Here is a 14,078-nt window from a genome sequence, read left to right on the forward strand (position 1 = left end):
TTTTTAGAGGTGGGGGGAGAGAGGGAGAGAAACATCAACATGAGATACATTGATTGGTTGCTTTTCATATATGCCCTGACCAGGGGATGAAACCACAACCCAGACATGTGCCCTGACCAGAATCGAACTAGCAACCTTTTGCTTTGTGGAATGATGCCCAGCTAACTGAGCCATACCAGTCAGGGCTAGTTTCTCCTTTAAAGAAAAACAACAAAAAACATAACTCAGAGCATATCACAGACTTATATTTAAAAATCCAATGGCTTCCTATAAAAGTTATAAAAATCTAAACTCTAGACCATGAGCTACTTATCTGGCCAACTTTACATCATCATCTCCTACCTCTTTCCCCCTTGCTCACAAACTGCTACAAACTCTTTCCTGTGTCAAATCAGTAAGGAAACATCAGCTTTAAACAACATATTACACCAGCTGGACTTAACAGGTATATACAGAATATTTGATCCAAACACAACAGAATACACATTCTTCTCAAGTGCACATGGAACATTTTCCAGGAAAGGTTACATGTTATGCCACAAAACTAGTCTTAATAAATTTAATAAGATTTAAAACAGATCACACATCTTTTCCAAACAAAATAGTATGAAACTAGAAATCAATTACAAGAAGAAAACTGGAAAATTCACATGTATGTGGATATTAAACAACATACTACTGAACAACCAATAGGTCAAAGGAGAAAAAAATAAAGATAAAAAAAATACAGTTATACCTCAGTACTTGTTGGTTTCAGAACTTGTCAAACCCTGTACTTGTCACATTTTGACAAGAAAAAAGTGTTTCAGCACTAACCACTTACTTGGGACTTGTTGCACTTGTAAGAAATTGTATGAGTCACAAAGCTACCCCACAAGAGAAAATGCTTTATCATTCAGTACTCGTTGCTTTGGGCACGCATCATGAGTATTGGAACAAATTAACAAGTACTGGGGACCACTCTACTTTGAGACAAAGGAAAATGGAAATACAACATACTGAAACTTATAGGGTGCAGCAAAAGCAGTTCTAAGAGGGCAGTTCATTATGATAAATGCCTGCATTAACAAACAAGAAAAATCTCAAAACAACCTAACTTAACATATCAAGGAATTATAAAAGGAACAAATGAAGCCTGAAGTTAGTAGAAGGGAGGAAATAACAAAGACTGGAGTAGAAATAAAAAGACAATTGAAAACAGCTGGGTACCAGACTGATCACTTTGTAAGTTATATAAATGTCTAATCACTATGTTGTACACCTGAAACTAATATAATATTGTATGTCAACTATTATTAAAAATAAAAATTCTTTTTAAAAAAGACAATAAAAAACAATCTCCAGATTCTGGAGATTATTATGCTAAGTGAATTAAGCCAGCCAAAGAAAAACAAATATCACATGATCTCACTTATATGTGGAACCTAATGAATAAAATAATAAGCAAAATGGAAACAGAGGCATGGATACATGGAACAGATTGACAGCTGTCAGAGGGGAGGTTGGAGGAGAGGACTGCATGAAAAAAAGTGAAGGGATGAGCCAAAGAACATATGTGCATAACTCATAGACACAGACAACAATGTGGTGATGGCCAGAGGGAAGAGGGGCAGAACAAGGTGGAGGTGTGCAAAGCAGGGGTGGTGAGGATGGGGAGACAATGGAAACATCTGTAATAGCATCAACAATTATTAAAAAAGACAATAAAAAAATCAATGAAACTCTGACTTTTCTGTGCTTATAATTCTTAGGACATTTATCCTCTGAGATGTAGTTAATGGTATTAAATTTATCCATACTTTAGACGTATTTATTCATGCAGCTGAGTAGATTTATTACCATTTATCATGATGAGGAACACTATGGGATAAACAGGCTTGGGAGGGAAGAGAATCAATAGTTCTGTTGTTGGACTTATATTTCAGATGTCTTTTGGATATTTAAGTAGCAATGTCTAGTAAAGCAATTGGGTCTGCTAGTCTGTCTGGGGAGTTCAGGAGAGAGGTTGGGAAAGGTCATCAGTATATAGAAGGTATTTAAAGAACTAAGACTGGGAGAAATCACCTGGATAAAGTAAAGGAGACAACCAAAAGAACCCAGGACTAATTTCTGGGATTTGCCAAAATTTGGAGGTCAGATGCAGGAGCCAGCATTGATCACTGAGTAGTAGTCAGTGAAATAGGAGGAAAACAGAGATGTGGTATTCTGAAATCAAGAGAAGATAATGTTTCAAGAAGTCCTCATAGCTTTAGGCGTTAAAAAAAAAAAGCTATAATACTATGGTACTTTATAAAATCATATGCCCAAATGTAACTCAATCTCTTTATCCCAAAAGTTAGTTCTACTTCCTAGAGTACTAACTCTCATTAATGGCATCACCCAGCCACCTAAATCCTCTCCTTCACCCATATCAAATCTATCATAAACCCAATAAATTCTACCACTTTTAGTATCTTTTAATTCTTACCTATTCTTTCTTCCTTATGGCTTCTAAATAAATTCAGGTCCTCGTCTCTCATTAAGAGTATTGAAATAATCTCTTATTTATACCCCTGTCTGAGCTTAGTTTGGTATACTCCATCTTCCACCCTGGTGACAGAGGAAAATTTACAAAGTACATATCTGATCATATCACTCTCCCTCTCAAAATTCCTCATGACTTAAAGTGGTGGTTTCTAGGTTTGGAAAGTTAATAGATCAATATATCCCTTTTAAAAGTTGTAGCTATATGTCTAACAGAGAACACCTCTCATTTTAAATTGCAATTGTTATCTTCCCACCAGACTGGGACTTCCAGGGACTTCCTTGAGAGCAGGAACTATGCCTTCATTCATTTATTCACATGATTCAACAGTACATACTGAGTGCTTGTTACATACCAAGAACCATGCTAGGTGCTGGGATAATGTAAGTAAAAATAAACATGGTCCCTGCTCTCAATGGTGCTTATAATCTAGTTAGGGAGACAGGTATTAAATAAAAAACAAATCAATATAAAATTGCTACCAAGACAAGAGCTATGAAGGAGTACACAGTGTGTAGAGAGCTTATAATAAGGCATTTGGCATAGTCAGACAACAGTGTGACTTTCAGAAGAGAATGTGACTTTCAGAGTTGGAGACTTTCCAGAAGAAACATTGCTTAAACTGGGATTTTAAAAAGAGCAGACAAGAGCTAAGAGAAGACAGAGAAGAGTGTTAGATGGAGAGAATAGCATAAATAACACCCTTATGGCAGGAGAGAACATGGTAAGAAATAAGACCACTGAGGCTAGAGGTAATAAAGCAAGATGTTCTTGGTATAAAGTGGCAAGATTACGTGAGGTCATAAGTCAATTGAGGAATTTATCTATCAAAAAGCAACGAGGTTTTTAAGTTAGGGGTGACATAACTAGAGTTGAATTTTGAAAAGACTCCTCGGGCCCTAACACAACACTGCTTATAACCAGATTCTTGAAAATGACTCTCAGGAAAATGACTTTTTGTCTTTCCTCTCCTTTGTTATCTAGTGTAAGTACTCCAAAATAAACCTCTCTCAAAAAAATTGCAGCACCGTCAGATTCCGAAGAACCACCATTCATAGCCATTCAAGCATTTCTCTTCTTTTATGCTACCCTTACTCATCTTTTCGACCTCTCTTAAAAAGGAAGCCAGTTCTGACTCAACTCAATTTATATTTCCCAACCAAAAAACTTGAAACCTATATTCAAGCAATTGTGTAAGATTAGCTTAATGAATTTAACTTAAAAGAGACAATTCAGACTTTTTTTCCAGTCAAAATTGAACAAAAGTATATTGAAGTTTCTATTTATGAATATAAAACACTGCTCACAACCCAATAAAAAAATGTATGGTTCATTTTTGAAAAGTCAATACATAAACAAATTAGAAGAGTTCAAAAAGATCCAATTCAACCTATGTGTCTCAGAAGGAACCAATTTTACCTGTTTGTGTATTCTTGCAAAGATGCTCTATGATTATAAGTACTTACATGTACAAATTCCTTTGTTTCTTTTACTGAAACAGTAGCATCTTGTCTTTTTTTTTCCTAAATAGTTTGGGGGTCATACCACATATAAGCTGCCTTTTTCTTTTTTGTGTCTGTGTCTATTTTATTTATTTTTTTAATTTTCAATTACAGTTGACATTCAATATTATTTTGTATTAGTTTCAGGTGTATAGCATAGTGTACTTTACAAAGTGTTCTCCCCGGTATTTCAAGTATCCACCTGACACCATACATAGTTATAACAATACTATTGAATCTATTCCTTATGCTGTACTTTACATCCCCTTGAGTATTTCATAACTACCAATTAGTGTTTCTTAATCCCTTCTTCTTTTTCACACAGCCCCCAAACCATCCTGGCATCTGGCAACCATCAATTTGTTCTCTGTATCTGAGTATGTCTCTGTTTTATTTGAGTAATAGTCTACAAATTGATAACTTAACTTTGAACACATCCAAAGTCCTACATTTTTACCTCTCTCCCCCACATTTTATATTTTTCAGGTCACAATTTATATGTTTTTATTTTGTATATCCATTAACAGATTATTGTAGTTATAGTTATTTTAATACTTTTGTCTTTTAACCTTCATACTCACTTTATGTGATCAACCTAGCACCTTTACATTAGATTATTCTGACTTATACTACATATTTATCTTTACCTGTGAGGTTACACTTCCGTATGTTTTTCTGTTACTAATTGGAGCTCTTTCTCTTCAGCTTTAAAAAGTCCCTTTAACACATCTCATGAGGCCAGTCTAGTGGTGATGAACTTTTAGCTTTTGCTTGTTTTCAAACTTCCATCTCTCCTTCACTTCTGAAGGACTGCCAGGTAGAGTTTTCTCCATCCGGAGTATTTTTTTTTCTTTCAGCACTTTGATGACTTCTTTTTAATAGCTGATAAGTATTCCATTGCATAGATGTATAATAACCATAAACAATCACACTCAGTCTTTTGCAATTATAAACAGTTGAGAATACCCTTATGACATGAAATATTTTCATATATTCATTTGCCATCTGTATATCTTCTGTCTGTTCACCTCTTTTGCCCATATTCAAAATATATTCTTTGTTTTCTTATTGTTGAGTTTTATGAGTTCTTTGTACATTTTGGATACAAGCTCTTTATCAGAAACGTATTTTGTAAAGATTTTCTCCTTGTACTTTCACTCTCTTAACAGTGTCTTTTGCAGACCAGAGGTCTTTAGTTTTAATGAAGTCCAACTTTTTCTTTCATGGATGATGTTTTGGCTGTTTTATGTAAAAACTCATTCCTAACACAAGATCACCTAGATTTTCTTCAATGTTTTCTTCTGGAAATTTCATATAGAGATAATTATTGTGAAAGATAACATCTGTGTTTAGATTCTTTTCTTTTTTTGCATATGAATGTCCAGTTGTTCTAGCACCATTTGTTGAAAATATTGTCTTCTCTGAATTGAATTGCCTTTGATCCTTTGTCAAAAATCAGTATAGTATATTTGTGTGGTTCTATTTCTGGGATCTCTACCCTGGTCCATTGATTCATGTATCTTGTCTTTCACCGATACATGCTATCTCCATTACTTTAGCTTTAAGGTTGGATAGTCCAACTTTTTCTTCGGTATTATGTTGGCTATTCTGGGTCTTTTGTCTTCCCATGTAAATATAGAATCGATTTGTTGCTACCAATAAAATAACTTGTTAAAATTTTTATTGGGATTACATTAATGTATAGATCAAGTTGGAAAAAACTGACATCTAATGATACTGTCTTCTAACCCATGAACCAGAATAGCCCTCCATTTATATCTTCTTTCATTTCCCTAATTAGAATTTTGTAGTTTTCACAAAACATTTAAGGAAGAGCTAAACCCTATCCTTCTCAGAGTATTCCAAAAAATCCAAGAAAGGGAAGACTCCCAAACTCTTTTTATGAGGCCAACATCACCCTAATCCCAAAGTCAGATAAAGATACAACAGAGAAAGAAAACTACAGGCCAAGATCATTGATGAGCACAGATGCTAAAATCCTCAACAAAATATTGGCAAATCGCATCCAGCCATACATTAAAAAGATCATCCACCATGATCAAGTGGGATTCATCCCAGGGATGCAAGGATGGTTCAATATTCACAAATCAATAAATGTAATATATCACATAAACAAAAGGAAAGACAAAAACCACATAATCATATCAATAGATGTAGAAAAAGCATTTAATAGGGTACAGCACCCATTTATGATAAAAACACTCAGAAAAATGGGAATAAAGGGGGCATACCTCAACATAATAAAGGCCATATATAAAAAACCTACAGCCAACATCATACTCAATGGGCAAAAACTAAAAGCTTTCCCACTAAGATTGGGAACAAGACAAGGATGTACACTTTAACCAATTCTATTCAACATAGTATTGGAAGTCCTAGCCACAGCGGTCAGACAAGAAAAAGAAGTAAAAGGCATCCAAATTGGAAAGGAGGAATAAAACTAACATTTTTTAGAAATGACATAATAGTGTACATAGAAAACCCAGTAAACTCGACCAAAAAAACTCCTCGATCTAATAAGTGAATTGGGCAAAACAGCAGGATATGAAGTCAATGTTCAGAAATTGAAGGCATTTTTGTACACCAACAATGAAATATCAGAAGCAGAAATCAGGAAAAAAATCCCTCTTGCTATAGCAACCAGAAAAATAAAGTACCTAGGAATCAATTTAACCAAGGAGGTAAAAGACTTGTACACAGAAAACTATACAACACTGAAGTAAGAAATTAAGGAAAACACAAATAAATGGAAGCATATACCATGTTCATGGATTCAAAGAATTAACATCATCAAAGTGTCCATACTACCCAAAGCAATTTATAGAGTCAATGCAATCCCTATTAAAATACCAATGATGTATTTCACAGACATAGAACAGACATTTCAAAAATTTATATGGCACCATAAATGACTTTGAATAGCTGCAGCAACTTTGAGAAAGAAAAACAAAGCAGCAGGGACTACAATACCAGACATAAAACTACATTACAAGGCCACTGTAATCAAAACAATCTGGTACTGGCATAAGAACAGACACATAGATCAGTGGAACAGAACTGAAAGCCCAGAAATAAACCCATGTCTCTATGGTCAATTAATATTTGACAAAGGGGGCAGAAGCATAAATTGGAGTAAAAGTAGCCTCTTCAATGAATGGTGTTGGGAGAGCTGGACAGCTACAAGCAAAAAACTGAAATTCGACCACCAACTTACACCATACACAAAAATAAACTCAAGATGGATAAAAGACTTAAATATTAGTTGTGACACCATAAAAGTCCTAGAGGAGTGCATAGGGAGGAAACTCAGATAACCCACGCAGCAACATTTTCACCGATATGTCCCCCTAAAGCAAGGGACATAAAGGAAATAATAAACAATTGGGACCTCAACAAAATAAGAAGCTTCTGCACGGCTAAAGAAAACATCAGCAAAATCAAAAGGGAACCAACTATATGGGAAAATATATTTGCCAATGATACATCAGATAGAGGTTTGAGCTCAAAAATACACAAAGAACTCACATGACTCCACTCCAAGAAGACAAACAATCCAATTAAAAAATGGGCGAAGGACCTAAACAGACACTTCTCCGAGGAGGACACACACAAGGCCCAGAGACATATGAAAGGATGTTCAGCAGCACTAGCCATCAGCGAAATGCAAATTAAAACCACAATGAGATACTACTTCACATCAGTCAGAATGGCCATCATAAGCAGATCAATAAACAACTGGTGCTGGCAAAGATGTGGAGAAAAGGGAATCCTAGCACACTATTAGTGGGAATGCAGACTTGTGCAGCCACTGTGGAAAACAGTTTGGAATTTCCTCAGAAAGCTAAAAATGGAACCACCTTTTGACCCAGCCATTCCACTGCTGGGATTATACCCCAAGAATCCCAAAACACCAACTCAAAAGAATCTATGCATCCCAATGTTCATAACTATGGTACATTTACACAATGGAACACTACACAGCAGATAGAAAGAGCAAGCTACTACTACCCTCAATGACAGCATGGATGGAATAGGAAAGCATTATGCTAAGTGAAATAAGCCAGGGGGCGAAAGACAAATACCATATGATCTCACCTATAAGTGGAACCTAATCAACAAAACAAAGAAGCAAGGAAAATATAACCAGCAACATTGAAAGAAAAAAGAAACCAACAGAATCAAGAGTGAAGGGGGTGGGGCATGGCAGGAAAAGGGAAGGGAAGGGTCAAGGAACCTGTATAAAGGACCCATGGACAAAGCCAAAGTGGGGAAGGATTGAGGGTCTGAGGTGTGGGTGGGTGGGGCAGGGGAACGTAGTGGTAGGAAAATGGAGACAAATGTATTTGAACAATAAAAAAAAAAATTAAGAAATAAAAATAAAAAGAATTTTGTAGTTTTCTACATATAGATCCTGTACATATGTTAGATTCATACCTAAGTATTACTTTTTGTAAATGATGTTTTTTTAAATTTCAAATTTCAATTGCATGGTTTGTACATATTGACTCTTGTATATAAATTTTATAGTTTATAATCTTGCTATAATCACTGATTAGTTACAGCTTTTTTTACACTTTGAGATTTTCTACATAAACAATTGTCATCTGTGAACAAAGTGAGTTTTATTTTTTCCTTCCCAAGCTGTTTACCTTTCTTTTTCTTTTTATTTTATTAACTAGGACTTCAAATACAATGTTGAAAGGACTTGGGAGAGGAGATATCCTTAATTTAGAAAAGTTTCTAGTTTATCTCCAGTAAGTATAATGCTAACTGCAGGGTTCTTACAAATGCTTTCATCAAGTTGAGGAAGTTCCCTTCTATTCCTAATTTGTTTAAAGCTTTTATCATGATGAATATTGGAGTTGGTATTTTATGAACTTCGCTTTAAATCATTCCTGGAACTTCTAGGCAGCCTAAGATGTGAGGCCAGCAAGGTAGGTAAGAAATAGACTTACTTTGACAACTATTCATGATAACTGCCTACTGCAACCATATCAATAGCTGGATACTGTAATGTGGTGGGGACAGAGAGCCAACATCCAGCTGTATGCTGGGAGCCCCCAAACGATGACAGAAGCCTGGAGATTTAATCAGGAACTCAGTTAAAAATAATGCGTTGCCCTTTAGATGTCTGACTATACTCGGCAATGTTAAAATTTTAAATTTAGAAATTGTCATACACACTAGGCATTGGCTCAGAGCCACAGACCTACCCATGCCCACAGTGGAGCTCTGCGGTATTTTCTTACATGAACTTGAGAAGTTAATCAACAGATGTGTGCGTTGTTACTGTATTGAATACTAAAACAAAAAAATTTACGCAGTCTCTCTTGTACTATCTACTTCTTCTAAACTCTTTTTAAAAAAAATCATAGGGGGTTTAAAAACACTTGACATGGACTCGAAACCTATTCTAGAAAGTCAGCTGCTCTAGTTCCTAACTGCATAACCTTTGTCAAGCAATTAACAAAAAACCAACCAACTGCCTTCGTGGCTGTGGGACTCAAACAAGATAACGTTGGAATAACACTCAAGTGCGACACACACGTGGAGCGTTCTCTCTTATGTCCTGTTTCCCAAATAGGTCCTTTCCAAAGCCACCGGTTGGACAGAGGCTGTCCTGCACATGGGAGTCGAGAGCCTACGAGATTGCGCGAACCAGCGTTAGAGAAAAGTGGAGGCTGTAGCGGGTCGTTGCGCAGGAAGATTTTTCTCCTTTTAAAGCGCCACCACAGTCCAGACTGAAAAACCGATCGCATCTTAGAGTGCACCGATGGACTGCCCGCCTACCTCTCTCGCCACCCTACCCTAAACCAACCTCTTCCTTCCTCTCCTCCCCGCCCCTTTGCCTCGCCAATCCTACATCCGGAATGCACCGCGCCGACCTTTTCCTTCCGCCGACCCCCACCTTTGGACGCTTCCAAATGACAAGCGGCGCGGAGCATTATGGGCCCGTAGCGAAAGCGAGGCGGGAGCAGAAAAAAAGAAAGCAAAAGACTAGGGAGAGCCAGTAGGGCGGCCTCCGCGCACGCGCACGGCGGCAGCGGGTGTTGAAAAGAGGCGGTGCGTGGTCTACGGCGAGCGGAGTGGGGCGGGGTCGCGCGGCCTTGGCGGGGAGTCCGCGAGCCGGCAGGGGAGGGGGGGTGGGTTAGGGAGCGGGCGGAGGAGGAAGTGTCATGGCGTCGGGCCGTGGAGCTTCTTCTCGCTGGTTCTTTACTCGGGAGCAGCTGGAGAACACGCCGAGCCGCCGCTGCGGAGTGGAGGCGGATAAAGAGCTCTCGTACCGCCAGCAGGCGGCTAACCTTATCCAGGAAATGGGACAGCGTCTCAACGTGTATCCTTTCCTGTTCTTGGCCCTCCGCTGCTCACGCCCTATCCCCCTCACTACTCGCCCTGTCTCCGGGCCTGGCGCCCCGCGAACATGGCGTCGCTGCCTTTGGTGGGCCTCGGCCGCGCCGTAAAGGAAGGCAGGCTCGGGCTCAGAAGGCCGCGAGCGGCCAGCAAAGATGGGGCGAAAGAGAGGATTCCGGGAATGGGGTTTGGGAGGCTGCGTTGTGTAACCTGTTCGGGGCCGCGCGTGGTGGCGGGGTATGGGAGTGCCGCGGAAGGGAGACGGAAATCAGAGGGATAATCGCAGAAAAGAGGCGGCAGCTTGGACTTCTCCGGGAAGGGGTTGAGAGGTAGGAAGGGTAGCGTTGCTGAAAGACCTCTTAACTGTTCGCACCCTTTCGCCGCGCTCCTCGCCTTTTTGATGGCGGTTCTCCTGTACCTTGGGAGCTCACTGGAGGTCTTTATGTTCTTAGGGTGATTTTGTATAAATGTGAGCGCGCGTTTCAACTGTTTGATTTTTGAGTTTGTCAGTCGTAGCTACTGATAAATCCTAACTGGGCTTGCTTAATACTAATAATAGAACGAAGTGCTCAGAGTTGTTATTACTATTCATTTGGCGTCGAGCCTCCAGCACCCCGCGGGGTTTCATTATTTTAACGAGTTTTGGTTTGTTTTTGTGTGAAAGGAATTTTCCATTAGAATTACTTTGGAAATAAGTTTTTTTTTTCCTCAGATATTTCCTAAATGTTACGTTTCAGCTCTCAGCTTACAATAAACACTGCGATTGTTTATATGCACAGGTTTTATATGTACCATTCTTTCACCAAATTCAATAGAAACGTAAGTACTATTTTATTGTCTGATTTTACTACAACCAAATTTTAAGCAAGTCGATACGCAGGAAAAATATTGGTTATGGATATAACTTTTGGATTTAGTTTTCTAATTTAACAGTGAAGGTAAATCTCGTGATGAACCTTTGGCTTCAATTGGCTGAATGTCTGGATTTTTAAAAAATTTGCGATTACAAGTTGCCAGACACTGTTAGGCTCTGCCAGGTCCTTTGAACTAAAAGATAAATACGAAGCATTTCTTTACTTAAAGGATTATTAAATTGGTATTCACTTAAATTTTATACTTAAAATTTCAGTAATTTCATATAGTAATGTACAGTGTAGTTTGGGCAAGGCTAGTCATTCTGTTGTACATCTGAATTGTATTGGACTCGTTTTAAATATTGTGACTAGGGCTTAATTGTAACATTAGTTTGAAACGATCTTTTGAAAGAATCAAATGCTTACCAGAAATATTTCATTTGTTAACAATAATTCGTTAAGATGTTAAACGTTCCTGTTTATCACACATTAGCGTTAGTTGTTTACTTAAATTTTTGGTGATTCAAACGTCAGATCTTGCTTCAGACATTATGGGGCAGGGGGCGAGGTGTGTAATTGTGAAGTAAAACTTACCCTCCAATACTAAGGCTGATTTTGAACATAAACTATAAATCTTAGCAAATTTAGTAATGGCGTTTAGTTGAAATTTTTAAGATATGAAAGGTGTGAAGTTTGTGTCTGTTCTTTTCAGAGTAAGATAGTGTGTTGCATCTGTTAACAAAGAAAGTTGTGTATTGTTTAGAAATATTTAACCCTACCTTAATTCTCACTCTATTTTTTTTGGTTTTTTATCACAGCTATTTTTAAAATGCTATTCCAAAAGGTGTGTGTAGAAAAATGGACCAGGGAAGACTATGCTATTTGTGGACTGTTATTAGGACTTTTTTGCTAAGGAAACAGTCTTTGAAAGGTCCTGAATTTTTTTTTAATTTAAAAGGGAAAGCTTCATAATTTAGGTTGATTCCTGTTTTAGTATCTTCTGATCATAAATCTGACTTGGTTTATTAGATGGGCATATAGGTTTATCATGAACAGTATATTTTTGTGTACATTTTGGTCCTTTGCATTCTTTGTTGCTTCTATTCTTCCTTAAATTTGCATGATTCTTGATCTCCTTCCATTTTCCTAGTATTTATTGTGCAGAGAACTTAGATCAATGATGATGTGTTATGAAAGAGAGAGGAAGCATTTTTTGATAGTAACATTTAGATTGAGAGAATTGAATTTTTATTGGCCTCAATGGCAGTAGTGAACTAATGAATACTAATTAATATAAATGTGGCTTTCCTTAAGTAGTCCTGGAAAATGCTGGTAGAAATCAAAAGTCAAAATAGGTCTGGAAGTTCTTTATGTGGCTACAGATGTCCCATTTGCTAAATCAGGCTTACTTTTCTACTTCCAAGAAATGATCTCTCCACAAGATACACTTCTCATTTTGAATCCTCCCTCTTTCATAATTTGTCTTTATGGTCTGGTTGGTGTGCTTTAAAACAACTATCTTGCTTACAGCTAAAATTCACAGCTTTAGTACTAGTGAACTCCAGGTCACTTGAAGTCTAACTTTCACTATTTTATTTAAATGCCATTGTTCAATAAAAAGCTAGAGTATTAATTTTTATTACCCTTCTTAGTGTCTTATATGTATATGGCAGTAAACTTCAGCCTTTTACATTGACTTCTTATTAGCAGCATAATTGAAATCCGGTATGTATTTATGTTTTAAAAAGTAACTACCATTGATATCTAATTGTTTTTACTTTTGTTATTAAGTCAAAAGTGCTTTTAACGTTTGTGTTGGTGTTCTTACATCAGTTGTACAGCTTCACTCTTGTATCATTTTTCCCTATTCTTTTAGGGTGAAGGGGATGGTCTCAAATTGAATGTGTCACTTTTAAATTCATACTCCCCCACATCATTGGGGAAAAATATTTCATAGGGTTATAATGAAATGGAATAATAAACTTACAAAAGGCATGAGTCCTCACAGCGTAAACTGAACATCATTCAGTAAATTAAACCCTAACAAGTTTAAATTTTAAGAGATTGGTGACAAACTCTATCTAGTTTTAAAATAATTATGCATTAATTACATCAAAATACTTTTTTACTATTTTTGTGGCTTCATTTTTGCCACATTGACAAATTTTAAAGATAAAGAATTCTGTAAAACTCAAGTACTATTGTATTGAAGAATAAAATCAGTTTCAACATGTTTTGTGACCCAGAAACTCTTGTCATTGTTTCATTGTCATTTTGTTTCAGAGAGTTGGATCACTATCAGCAGTAAATGACTTTTGTGTGTAACCTAGTTAGAGCCAAGGGTATGTAAACCTACCCTTTGCTCACTGGATGCAGTGGGGTTTATGTAATTGGGATTAGTAATTAAAGAATGGCTCTGCTGGATCAAGCTCAATATAAATCTAGTAAAGTATAAAAGTCCTGGAGCCAACAGTGCCTCCAAGGTGTATATTGTGGGAGAGCATCCTGCCCAAGATCAAACTTAGAATAGATACTGACCCAGCTTCTCTTTAATTTGGTTAGGCAGCTCTGCTCATTTATTTGGTTAGACAAGTTTATGGTGCATTTGTTTTTTGTATTCCAAGTCTAATATTAGAGTTTTCTTAAGATCAGGTTGTAAAGAACGTGCTCTTTTCTGAGTATTTTGTTGGTCATGGTCTGTTGTCACAGCACCTCTACTTCCCTTAGTTCCTTTGCCTCTTTGGAGCTGCAGCAGTCAGAACTGTGCATAATATGCAAACTTAAGTGTGCTGTAATTCCGTTTAAGGTCCCAAGAGTACCTCGTTG

General features: G+C 37.2%; 1 protein-coding gene across 3 annotated transcripts in view; it reads left to right on the forward strand.

Annotated features, from left to right (window-relative positions):
- The first annotated feature begins 10,198 nt into the window (after positions 1-10,198).
- Positions 10,199-14,078, forward strand: part of CCNT2 (cyclin T2) — a 49,237-nt gene continuing 45,357 nt past the window's right edge. For all 3 annotated transcript variants that reach the window (XR_008529874.1, XM_054582034.1, XM_054582043.1), the window contains exons 1-2: positions 10,199-10,381; positions 11,136-11,217. Coding sequence is in view for 2 of the 3 variants with exons in the window: in XM_054582034.1 (XP_054438009.1) it covers positions 10,224-10,381; positions 11,136-11,217 (240 nt within the window). In the remaining variant the exon portion in view is untranslated. The remainder of the gene's footprint in view (positions 10,382-11,135; positions 11,218-14,078) is intronic.

The sequence above is a fragment of the Pteronotus mesoamericanus genome, unplaced genomic scaffold (assembly GCF_021234165.1).
Source record: "Pteronotus mesoamericanus isolate MK-2021 breed Mesoamerican mustached bat unplaced genomic scaffold, CSHL_Meso_final contig_1173, whole genome shotgun sequence".
Taxonomy (NCBI): domain Eukaryota; kingdom Metazoa; phylum Chordata; class Mammalia; order Chiroptera; family Mormoopidae; genus Pteronotus; species Pteronotus mesoamericanus.